The sequence below is a fragment of the Quercus robur genome, chromosome 11, assembly GCF_932294415.1.
Source record: "Quercus robur chromosome 11, dhQueRobu3.1, whole genome shotgun sequence".
In the NCBI taxonomy this organism is placed as follows: Eukaryota; Viridiplantae; Streptophyta; class Magnoliopsida; order Fagales; family Fagaceae; genus Quercus; species Quercus robur.
In genome coordinates this window covers 44,345,076-44,358,328 of record NC_065544.1, presented here as the reverse complement: position 1 = coordinate 44,358,328, position 13,253 = coordinate 44,345,076, and the positions used below count along the sequence as shown (strand labels likewise).

General features: G+C 34.5%; 1 protein-coding gene across 1 annotated transcript; it reads left to right on the top strand.

Moving 5' to 3' along the window:
• Positions 1-7,365: 7,365 nt before the first annotated feature.
• On the top strand, positions 7,366-8,319 carry LOC126705084 (uncharacterized). Its single transcript, XM_050404036.1, has one exon. The coding sequence runs from the start codon at positions 7,366-7,368 to the stop codon at positions 8,317-8,319; it is 954 nt and encodes a 317-aa protein (XP_050259993.1).
• The last annotated feature ends 4,934 nt before the right edge of the window (positions 8,320-13,253 follow it).

Below are 13,253 nucleotides of genomic sequence, written 5' to 3'. Positions count from 1 at the left end.
AGTTTGCAATTTTTCTCGTGTATCAAATATCTAATCAGTTCTCCAAAAAAAAAAAAATCAACCAATGCATTTATATGTCAAAATATGATAATAACTCATGCACTCTCTAGTTACACATGTAGTAATAATTTACTTTATTTTCCATTAGAGCAAGACTTAAATACAAAACTTAGGTGTTGTTCCTTAGGTTCCTCTCTTAAGATTTTACCATGTGGCTTTTTTCTCATGGATGAAAGTATATTTTTTAAATTAAGTAGCCACATGACAGAATCTTAAGAAGGAAACCTAAGGAACAACACCTAAGGTATTGTACATAAGTTTTGTCCTTTCCATTAATATATGTGTGTGTGTGTGTGTGTGTGTGTGTGTGTGTGTGTTAAGATAAGAGAGGAGTTTTGAATCTTGGATGTCAAAAATATAAGAGGTGTCAATTACTTAAGTTTCAAAGATTCTTTGATATGACTCATGTTCGGGCCAAAAGGCACCATGATATGTTTTTGCACTAAACGCAAGTTTCACCCAAGATTCTTAAACTCTTATTTCTTTATTTTCTATCATTAATAATTTGGCAATTCATCTTTTATTAGATTATATATATATATATATATATATTAGGTTGAGGCATTAAGCTAATTAGAAATTAGAACTCATATATCATATCTATTTATCTCTAAAATTGTAGGTTATTGATAAAGTCTGTTGTAGTCAAGCAAGAAATTTGGGGTTACCACAAATTAATTGGTGTCCCGACTTGATAATAAAGAGCAACTATCATGATAAAAAACAATTATCATGGAATGAATATCATAAATTCCATATATTTAATTTAATGATTAATAATAGTTTACTTTGGTGCCTCATTGTTTGTTTGTTAAAAGGTATAGTCTCTATTCAAAGCTATATCTATATCTATGACTAGTGCGTGTTTAGAAAAACTTTTATGTATAATAAAATTATAGTTCTTAAGGTCTCATGAGATTCATGATGTATTGGGTTTGAAATCTCTAAACTTTCATGGTGTGTATAAGACGAGGGACACTATTTTTAGTGGAAAAAGAAAAAGAAAAAGAAGAAGGATCATTCTTCAATGTCCACTTTTCTATACTAAAAAAAGATAACATTATTTTCTAATTCAAAATTAGGGCAACAACCACCGTATACCTTTAGTGCGATAATCACTCCATAAGTATAAGTGCTTGTGAGGTGGACAGGAAATGACCAGGATTCAAATTTTCAAGAGAGAGCTTCACACACATATATACTTAGATTATGCCAGAGTAAAATTTTTATTTTGTATAAAAAAATTTCAAAAAAAATTAGGGCAACACGACATATTATAAATATAAAGGTAAATTGATAAATTAAAGTTTTAAATTCAAATTCCATTAAATCATGACACAAATTTTATGGTTAAACTACTTGTGGTTACAAACTTCCAACACACATACACAAGGGGAGAGGGGATGTAGTACTTGAGTTGTGGTTAGTGGTTACAAGTTACAACTTAATGTGACGTTTGGTACGGGGTAATGTTTTAGGATTTTTAGGAATGTTTAAAGATTCTTATGTTTGGTCAGATACCAAGAGAATTTGGATTTCCCTTTTAACCCCCTTTCAATAGGAATGTGGATTCCCTTTAAAGCAGGGGGTATCCAAATTCCCAAACTTAAAGGAAATTATATTTTTTTATAAATTGACAATGTAAGGACCAGATTTGGGTCTCTAACCCAAAGGATAAATGAACTTAGACCCAAAAAACCCAATACAATGAATTTGTAGAGAGTGGGTTGGAAAATTGGGTTTTAATGAATCAAACAACTAATGAAGTAGGTTTTGATGACAAGAAAATTAAGATAGACTGATTTAGTCTAAAAAAAATCGTCATCAGCACAATCCGAGGAGATTAGTTCTTATATATTTTTCTCAAATTTGATTACAAGTTCAGTTCTTGATTACTACAGTGTTTCTCTCTTAATTTCTTGATCTCTTCTCTATGGAAGGTCTCTTGCATTATATAGTCCCATTTAGACGATTTTGGCCCTCCATTTGTTGATCATCTAAACCACTACTTGAGTGCTTGTCCCATCGGACACCTTCTCAGGCCCTTTGTGAGTTGAGGTAGCCAAGGCAATACTGTTCAGGGGTTTTCTCCATATTCATGCAACCAGAAAGTTAGCTACAGAGCATTTAATGCGGTGGTAGCAACTTTCCCCCTCGAGATATTTCATGGCCTCCCTCTTTCTAGTTCCTTCTGGATACTTATCTTCATCAATGGAATTATCTAGAACGTTGCTCCTGGTGTTAGACCACACATTCTGACCTCGGCTTTGCTCAGCCAAGGAAGTATTTCTCCTCGGACAACCTTCTCGGATGGTCATGATCAGACCTCATCTCTTTACTTACCAACACGAATTCTTAGGAAGGTGTTTACCCATTCTCAGACAACTTAATGTCCTCGAATTGGGCCCCTGACCCAATATATATATATATATATATGCATTCCTGGGCCTATCACCCCTATAGACAATTTTAACCAACCCTTTTTCCTTATCATTTAAGTAATTGAAATAAAATATAAAACAAATTATTAATATCTTTTCATTTGTTTTTATCTCTTCCCGCTAAAACAACATTATTTCTTCCCGCCAAAATAACATAAATAGGATAGACAACTTTGTTGATGTATTCATCTTTTCATCTTTTGGACTATAGTTTTAATGAATTTGTCATAATTTATAGTTTATATTTTGTTTTTCATTATTTATTTACGAGAAGATTTTTTTTTTTATTTAAAAAAAAGACTTATATTGGATTTACAAATCTAAAGATAGAATGAGAAAAATAAATAATTCAGTTAAGATTCCTAGGAATAAACCAAACATTATAATTTCGCATTCCTAGGAATCTTATTAGATTCCTGTAGGGGGTGAGTTTGAGCGCTCCTTCTACTGAACAAATGGTCTCAAACCCAACTGGCCCAATACAATAATTTTTTAGAGAATGAGTTTAAGAACTAGGTCTTAGTCTGAACCACAATCACTAGACACGGTTAGATGTGGACTGAGCAATAAGGGAATGGATTAAAGTGTGGGGCTTTGTCCTCGAGCGTTTCGTCCGAGGAACTCAGTATTCTTCTTCTTCTACTTTCGGTACTAGGTTACGGTGGTTTTCAAGACCATGCAGATTGACACCGCTTTCTCCCTTTTCTCTCTTCCTACTCTTTTTGCGCGATCCCCCATCTTGAAGGGTCTCTCACATTATATACTTCTTTCCAGTCGATCTTGACCCTCCACTTGTTTATCGTGCAGGTCATCACTCGAGTGCTCATCCCATCAGCCACTTTCCTAAACCCTCTATGAGTTGCGGCAACCAAAGTCGTACTGTTCAGGAGTCCTTTCCTCATTAATGCGGCCAGAACGTTAGTTGGGTGCATTCAATGTGGAGGTGACAGCTTCTCCTTGAATTGCTCTCACACCATACCCCCGTGTGTGTCCTTCTGTACTCGTCCTTTCTTCTGGGGGCGCTTTGGAAAGATGCCTTTGACGGTGTGTCGTCCTTTCCTTCTAGGGTCTGGAGTGCCAAGGACAAGATCGTCCTCGGCATCGTCTCTAGGACGTTTGGGCTTTCTTCGTACATCCTCGGGCATTTTTCCCTCCTCGGCACGGGCCTTAGGCCCAGTACAAAGTGGGCCGGGGTTGCTAAGTTCCTTGGCCTCATAATTTCCAATTAAACCAAACATAGGAATAATTACATTTCTAGACATCCAGATTGCAAGGTATCACATTTTCAGGAATCTGGATGCTAGGAGTAATATGGATTCCTCCATACCAAACGCCACCTATTGCCGGTACTTTCTAGTTTTTTCAACAGAAACATCTAAAGTTCAAATCCCCAACCCCAACGGTAGAATTATCAGAAAAATGTTAAATTATTATTTTATAAAAATTTTATTAACATAAAAGTATGTCTAAACATGCATTAGTCATAATAATGTACTTTGAAGTGTTTTTATTTTTTCATGAATATAAATGAAATATTAAAATGAAATATTTGAAATGAAGGATTATGATCATTCATATTTCATACTACTAACCTAAAAGGAGCTGGAGACCTGGGAAGTGATTGCTTGGGCTAGTTTGTCTGACTTTTTGCCCGATTAGGTTTTTTGACTGGTGTTCATCTTCTATAGAGTTGCCTAGTCTCTTTTTCATGATAGAATTTTAAATCCTATATACAATGAGACCCTGCCTAAAAATGCCGTACCTAAACACACAATTAACATAATTAAAACATCTTAATTGGACTTGACAAATGTCTAAGGTAATGGTTATGTAAAAATAGTTACTAAAAAGGCTTTACAAATATGGTACTTACATTGACAATCATCTCCTCAATTAGTCCGAATAGAGTTTTAACTTCAATTATCATTTTAATTTTTAAGGCAAATTTTTATGAAGATAAGGTAAATGTACAAACACTATTGTTTAAATTTTTTCGTAATTTGTTGTTGTAGGGACACGATTTTTCACGACCCAAGAATAACATTGGGCTTGTATGTAAAGGGTCCGAACAATATAATTTGTAGAGTGTGGGCTTGAAAGGCTCGGCCTTGGTCACTGGGCAGCAGTGTAATCGTGGTTTTTATGGAAGCTCATACGAAGGTGGGCCTGGTGTGAATGACAAAACTTTTCTTCAGTACCACCTATAGGGTTTTTGTCCTCGGACCCCGTCTGAGGAGCTTAGTGTTCTTTTCCTCCTCCCTTTTTTAAGGCCTCTTCCTCTGGGGCCTCCTCCCTTTCCCTGGGTTCTTCTTCCCTTTTATACTAGTAGTTACTTCCCTTTCAATGTCCACGTGTAAATTTTACTTTCTGGGATAGAAACTTGTCCTATCAGCCTATACCTAAAATGGTTGGGAGTAGACGTAAAAGTTGAATAGCATGGTGAAGAGCATGGGCCTGTCAGACGCAGAGCTCTTTATCACAGTATTGGCAGCTTTTTCACTTGTCTTGTCCTTGCGTTAAACTCGTCCTTCTTCTTTAGGTGTCTTGTGGGAGGCTGAGTGTGAGATTGTCCTCGGCCATATCCTTGGGCCTTTTTAGGGCTTTAATTACGCGTCCTCGACAATAGGTCTCCTCGACTTGGGCCTTGGGCCCTAATATAAAGTTATTAGATTAATGACAATCTAACACCTCAACAAGTTTTTTTTATTTATTTATTTTTTAAGTGTAAAAAAGTACGAGTTATAAATAGAAATTATATGATTTGGCCATTTTACTTTCAATTTTAAAAAAATTAACCCCCTTTTAATCCATACTTATATTTCAAAATTGACTATGTATTTGGCAAAAATTATATGCACATCATGTGAGTAAATCCATTAACTAAGTATATATAAATATTCACTCAAAAAAAAAAAAGTACATATAAATAGGCTTGATTTGTCATAAATCTAAACATGAGGAGTTAATTACTCAAATAAAGCTCCCAAAAAAAAATCACTTACATAAATGATTTTGTTAACGAATACCCTAAGAGCAGTAGTTAAGGTACATTAAATGTTTTATTAAATAATATTTTTATACATTTTTAAAAATAAAGTCAAAAAATACATTAAAAACACACACACATAATTACAATGAATTTGTGTGTGCAAGTGAAAAAATCATTAACAAGTGTATTTTTTTTCTTCAAAAATGTATATTACAACTCATAATTAAGCATTTGTTAATTTTTAACTTGTTGTTTTTCAAAAAACAGTTGTGTTAACAAGACCCACTTAAAAAACGTAATGAATAACCAATTGACCATGAGAATGAGAAAAAAAAAAGGGTAAATATGTCAAAACCTTAATGCTCTATTGTTGTTTGAGATGATTTTTTTTTTTTCGTATTTAATGTAACTTTTCAATAAAAATATGTAAAATAGTTTACAGCAGTAGCATGACTCTTTAAGAAATAAAATTGATGGTAATTTCTTAGACTACTATACATGATAGAAATATCATATGCTTTTGGAAGAATTTGTCTTATATAAATAAATAATTAAATAGATTTACGATGATTCATTAAAAGATAAAGGGAGGCAGCAGTGATGGTAAGTATGTACCATAGATTTTATATTTTATACAATATCATCAGATATATAAATTAGAGAAAATTCTATAAAATCAAAAAAGGAAAAAGAAAAGACAGAGGAAGAAATAGAAAATTAATGAACAATGCAAAAAAAAAAAAAAAAAATGTTCAACTGGCTGAACCTGCAGCCTGGATAGATAAATAAAATTAATGACTTTGTTTTTATCAAGATAAATTGAATGATGCAAATTAAAATACTATGTTTAACACGAGTTATCTCTTAGCATATAGCCATATACAGTTTATACACGAAGTGATGAATCTGATAATATAATAAATGATTAATTAATTTTTTTATAAATGAGTCTATAGACTCTATACTCTATGGTTCCTCAACGTTTTACTATCCTCTTTTTATTATGTATTTTTTATGGAAATTTCAATAATATGTACTATAATATAGTTACTCAACATATATGTATAGATTAGTTCGAAAGGTTTTCATGGCCAAGAAAATATGTAAACTAAGATTCATAATTCATATATGAGATAGCATAAATAAAAACAAAAATATGAGAAGTACTGCACATCATATCATTGTTCCACCCATAATTAAGTGAAAATCTCAATATTCTCAACAAAAAAAAAAAAAAAGGTCATTAACACACATGTTAATTAGAATTCTAATAGAACTCAAAACACATTTCTGTAGAGATAAACAGAGGATTGAGGAATGTTATTATTATTATTATTTTTTTAAAGAGTTATCTCAATTAAGTTAGGAGTTAGCACTCTCTTTTTTCGGCTTAATGATAGGGTAGAGCTTTTTTTGGTTGTTGAAATTTTAACACCAAATTGAAAAGCAAAAGAAATTTGGTGTTTTAAACTTTTAATGAAGATAAAATTGCTGCCCTGCCTTAAACTTTAGGAACTAAATTATATAGATCGTTCCATGATAGGCCACAGCAATTTGAGTAGAGTAGACAAGGACGCAACTGATAAGTCCCCCCAAAATGCTCTACATGTACGGATGCACCACTTCAGTGTAAACCATTTTCAAGGAAAACAAAGAATTCGAATAGCCATTTGCTTCGAAATTCGAAAAGAACTCTTATCCATTCGAAATTCCATAGAGAATTCTGTTTTCCCCATCTTTTATCTCTCCCTATATTTCAGCCTATTTTCCCACATCCCCATATTCTTGAATTCCCACTTTTCTTTCTTGCATTGTTTCATCCTCTTTCTCTCCCTTTCTTTCTCTCAAAACCCTCAAACACTATACTCTCTAGACATGATGAACGAAGAAGACAAGAACCAAGAAATTGACAGGAAGAGAAAGCATATAAACACCACCAACAACAACAACAATCAAGATTTCACATTCACAAACACATACCATCAAGAATTTGACGATGAGCTTGAACTTTCGCTTTCTTTACCTAGGCAAAAATCGTCATTACTATCGTCATCGTCATCGTCACCACCATCACCGTCACCATCACCACCAGCACCACCATCTCCATCACAACTATCAATGCAAGCCCTTTTAGCCCAAAACCCATCTCAACTTCCTCTTCAACTCCCTCCTTCACACCCTCTTTACATGCCTTTCATGTCTTCGCTACCGTCACCACCACAACACGATTCTTTAACATCAACCCCATTGGTGTACCGTCAAGAGAGTACTCCTACCCCCATCTTGTCCCGCCCTTCACGTGCTCGTCGTAACTCGACACAGGCCCCACGTGACGGGAAGAGTGACACTGTGCCGGCCCCCTTCCCGTGGGCCACAACGCATCGTGCTACAGTGCATACTATCGATTACTTGCTGTCCAAGGAAATAGTTTCCATCACTGGTGAAGTGCAATGCAAGCGTTGTGAGCATCAGTATGAGATGGAGTTTGATCTCAAAGAAAAGTTCATTGAAATTGGAAGCTTTATAGCCGATCACAAAAACACCATGCGTGATAGGGCCCCAAGTGTTTGGATGAATCCAGTTCTTCCAACTTGCAAGTTCTGTAATCAAGAAAATAGTGTGAAGCCGATTATTGCTGATAAGAAGAAGGAAATCAATTGGCTTTTTTTGCTTCTGGGACAAATGCTAGGTTTCTGCACGCTTGAGCAGTTGAAGTATTTCTGCAAACACACCAAGAATCACCGAACCGGTGCCAAGGATCGAGTTCTTTATCTCGCATATCTTGGATTGTGTAAACAACTTGACCCAGATGGCCCTTTTGATCGATAAGAATTTCAGTATGTATATTGGGGGCTAGGCTGCAATCTCTTTTTTTTTCAATGTTTTTTGGATTTTCTGGGCTACCCTTTTTCGTTTTTTGGACCTTATCGATTTTCTTTAGGATTTGTGCAAGAAATTTGGCTATTGTAATCTTCTGTATTGAATGATTCAATTGCCATGCAGTTGCCATGTCTAATTCAATAGCCATGCATTTTGTTTCTGTTATACTATAATGCTAATAATATTATTTTGTTTCTTTGAATTTTACTGAGTGTATTGGATTTGGCTCAATCATATGACAGCATGACTACTATGAGATATAAATATGCCATCATGCATGATCTGTATGTGCTGAGAATCTCCTGAAATTTAATAGGCTAAAACCTTCCATATTAATCTACTTTTTACTACTTTTAAGGTATTTAGAGAAGTGGGTTGTAGAACGAGTCAATGAGATTTCTTCCACGATTTTAATGGTTTCATGTATACATATGCTTTGGAAAAGTTTGGCTTTGCCATATATACCCAAATCACATGAAGGTCAGGTGTATGTGAAATATATCATATGCCAAATTTTTTGCCAAAAGTTGGTATTATGAATTAGTTATTGGTGCAAAACCTGATTCTAACAAATATATCAAAGGAGTTTGAGATTTATGCCTTGAAAGCAGACTTGTAGGAAGAGAAATGTCTGACCACAGAAAAGCTAGGTCTTGGTGCAAAGTGTCAATTCGTGGTTTGTTGCTAGTAGAACTGGATGTTGTTCTCTCTCACTCTTCAGTCTTACTCAATGCAAACCTATGTGAAATCTTCTTTTAGTTGAAGAGTGTGATAAACAAGTCCAGAATTCTCCAACTCCGATGACAAACCTGTATCAGATGGATCATGCATCTTAAGGATGTTCTGATGTCTTCTTTGAAGGCAGTTTGCAAGTTTCCTATCAAGTATCAAGAAAACAATACTGACTCAAAAACCTTTGAGCCATTAAGAATATATTCAACTATTGATTATTTTTTCATGCATTGAGTTAAGCAGCTCGAATAACATAGTAACTATCTGTAACTTGGTGACCTTTAAATAAAGGAAACGAATATTGAACTTGGACAGTAACACACAGCAAGCCTCTTCTGTGTGTTGAAGCAGTCAAGGGGTTAGCATAGTGTTTCCTTCTGCTTAAGGTCTGCCTAATTGGCAAACCCGGACCCTGTCAATATAGTCCCCTTAGTTTATTTACCGTTAGCTTTAAAGTTTTAAACAAATGAGCCAACTTATTCGCTTAAAACCACTTTTTATCTTACCTTTAAACAAATAGACTAACAAGAAGTAATAGCTACAAAATTCTTGATCACCACCCTTGCACTATTTCTTGCAACTAATGGGTGGATGTGTCATATTCTTACATATTCGCTAAATGTACACTCCGTACACATAATGTCCATAATTTCACATGTGTTGTCTACATTTAAAGATGTCCACATATAACTTATATCCATAATTTTACTTGCGTTGTCTACATTTAAAGATGTCCATATTTAACACATAAACATTTAAAGATGTCCATATTTAACACATGAAATGCATGATGTGTATGGATGATATTCACTAAGCCTGTGTGCAATAAGTAGCCGCATAAACATTAGGTCCTATAGTTATGCAAGGTCAACAGTACTATGCATTACTAACATGGCCCAATCTAGGCTCTTTTTGCTGCCTGCAGAATCCTTAGGCCCTTAGCAAATGTTTCTGTTTAAGCCCGCCAATATCAGCCTGCTTATTATACCAATTGACCATTCTATTTAGATGGACGCAACCCCAGCCCCCTATGATTAATGGCCCAAGCAAATGAGCCTGGACTTTGGAGGAGTCAGATTAATTGTGATTAATTAGCGTGGCTACAACTTCGTTGTGGGGTATTCAAGTAACATGGCAATCATTTGATTTAGACACTGTTAGACAACCCACAAAAGATAGAACTTCTTTAAGCCACTGTGGTGCTCCCCATATGGGGTCCAGGTTTCAACTTTAAGAGCTTTTGATTTGTTTGGTGGCTCACTTTCACTTTTGATGCAATTGATTGCGGGGTGAATTATCAGTGTGACCCGTGCTACACTGCACGAGTAACATAATTAGTGAGAGAAAAGGAAAACTCCAAAACAAATAGATGAGCTATTTATGATGAATAAATGGACTTTAATATGACTATTTAATATTTAAATATACTTTTGAATTTTTTATCATACTTCAACAACAAAAAGAAGAAGAATATTATAGAATTTAGCCCAAGGGGCCAAGCCATCTCACATCACGGAGAAAAGCACAAACTCTAGGATTACAATGTACAACCCAAAGGACATCAATATCACGGGCTAAGAGATTAGTATCACTAGGAAGACAATTAAAATCCCAAATTACTAGATAACAATGACAAGATTTCTTTTTCATTAGCTTGGATTTTCCCAATCCACCAATCCAATAAACTGCTAAAACGGCCAAACGAGTCCGCTTCAGCCCAAAGAGGCTTTGAGAAGTGTTGTAGGCTTATAGCTTTTAGGCATCTAGAGGAGGAAGGTGAATTCATTGGATGCATTAGGCTGTATGATTATCAAAGAGTTGCTCCTGTTTTTCCCTATTCCATTGCCTAACATCCTGTGCAATAAGATCAACAACCCAATTAACATCATAAGGTCAAAAGACAAAGAAAATATTTTACACTCCGGGTGTATAAGATCTATGTGAGATTGATATGTGGATTATATGCTGAGCATATATAATATTTTTGCCTTGAAACATTAAATATTAGATGGAATTAATAAGACACTTCTTTTTAAGAAAAATTAATAAGACATTTGACGAGTTTCTCATAAGTTTTAGGAGCAATTTAAGGTCTAGAAAATTGGCTTGCACCTTCACCAACTTAAAAGCAAATCATATTTTCCCCGAAACCTATAAATTAATAAAGCATACAATATTAAATAAGGGCAAACCCCAACCATCGAATATAGTAATTGAATTGTTTGTTGTAGGTTCGTTATAAACATTGGTTATTCCATCGGTCCAATGATGGAATTGTGAGCAGTCAAATAGAGGCTAAGTAGCTTTGAATTATTTCTTTTGAACATCAAGTAGATAAGAAATTGGGTGAGATTTTATATTTGAATTAAATTATTATTTACTAACATTTTAAATTTCTAACAACTTCTTCACATTTGGAGATTTTTAAATTTGATTTTTGATTGTGGAAACCGTCTTTTAAAGGAATGGCATTTTTTTATATATAAAAAAAATTAATAGTTGGGAAAAAAGATTTGAATCTAGACAAATTTGTTAAAAACACTAATAAGTAACAATTAAACTATAAAACTAGTATGACAAATTAGCATTGATCACATTCACACGTACACACACAAAGCTAATTGTTGTGTTGATATTTTAGTTGTAACAATGATGAACTCTTTTGAACTCAAATAAGCTTACTTTAATGTGGCGTTTGGTATAGAGTAATGTTTTAAGATTCTTGAGAATATTAAAAGATTCTCATATTATTTATTTACTTATCTAATAGGAGATTCTTGTATTATTTTATTGCAAATCACATAAGAAAATTAGATACCAGGAGAATCTAGATTCTCTCTCAATGCCATTTTTGTGGAAATGTGGATTTCCTTTTAAAAAGGTGAGTATCTAGTATCCACATTCTCATGTATGGATAAATTGCATTTTATATAAACTGACAATTTTACCTGTTATCCCTACCTTTTAACCAATATAAATAAAATTATTATTATCATTATTATAAATTGACAATTCAAATAATTAATTTTGTATTATAAATGTTGTAAGGACTCAATTTGTAACGACCACAAAATGATGTTGGGTTCGCACGTTGAGGGCCCAAACAATATAATTTGTAGAACGTGGGCTTGAAAGGCTAAGCCTTGGTCACTGGACGGTAGTTAATCATGGTACTCATGGTGGACACGCAGAGACGAGCTAAGGTTGTCCGTGGATCTTGTCCATGAAGCTTCATGTTCTTATTCTTCCTCTTCCTTTTTTGGGTACCCTGGTTTTCGGCCCCCTTTCTTTTGGCGCATAAGCCTTTATATTATATAGCCCTTCTCGGTTGATCCCGACCCTCCATCTGTTGATCAGGCATGTACCTATTCGAGTACCTGTCCCATCAGTCGCCTCCCCCTACTTTTTGTTAGTTGCAATAACCGAAACCACACTGTTCAGGGGTCTTTTCCTATCAATATGGCTAGGATGTTTGTGGGCGCATTCAATGTGGAGGTAACATCTTTTCCTTGAACCACTCCCACTCCGTACCCCCATGTGAGCCCCATTCTACTCGCCTTTTCTTTTGGAGGCGCTTTGGAGGTTGCCTTTGACGACATGCCGCTCTTCCCTTTGAAGTCTTGGGATGCCGAGGATAGGGTCATCCTCGGCTGCATCTCTAGGCTATTTGGTCTTTCATTATTTGTTTTCGGCAACTACTATCCTCGGCGCGGGCCCTAGGTCTTAATGGAAAGTGGGCCGGGTCATAAGTTTTCTGGCCCCACAAATGTCATTTAAAAAAATTTTATACTAAATTTTTATTGAATTTTCCTATGATTCATAGTTTATATTTTGTTTATCAAAATTATTTGGAGTAAGATTAAAAAAAAATGTTGTTGTTGTATTTACTAATCAAATGGTATTTTGGGAAAAACATATCATATTCCAAGATTTTTATTAAATTCCAAATCAAACCAAATATAGAAATAATTATATTCTCAAACATCTAGAAGTTATATATCGCATTCTTAGGAATCTAAATACTGAGAATAATGTGGATTTCTCTTTACCAAATGCCAACTAAGTGTTCCTAACCTCTTTTTTTTTTGGTTGTTGAACTTGTTAGAAATATTACTATATATACCTCATCCCTCCCTTTGGGCACAGATTGA

Excerpts from the sequence above, each read along its gene's own strand:
- LOC126705084 (XM_050404036.1), top strand. The coding sequence starts at position 7,366 with ATGATGAACGAAGAAGACAAGAACCAAGAAATTGACAGGAAGAGAAAG.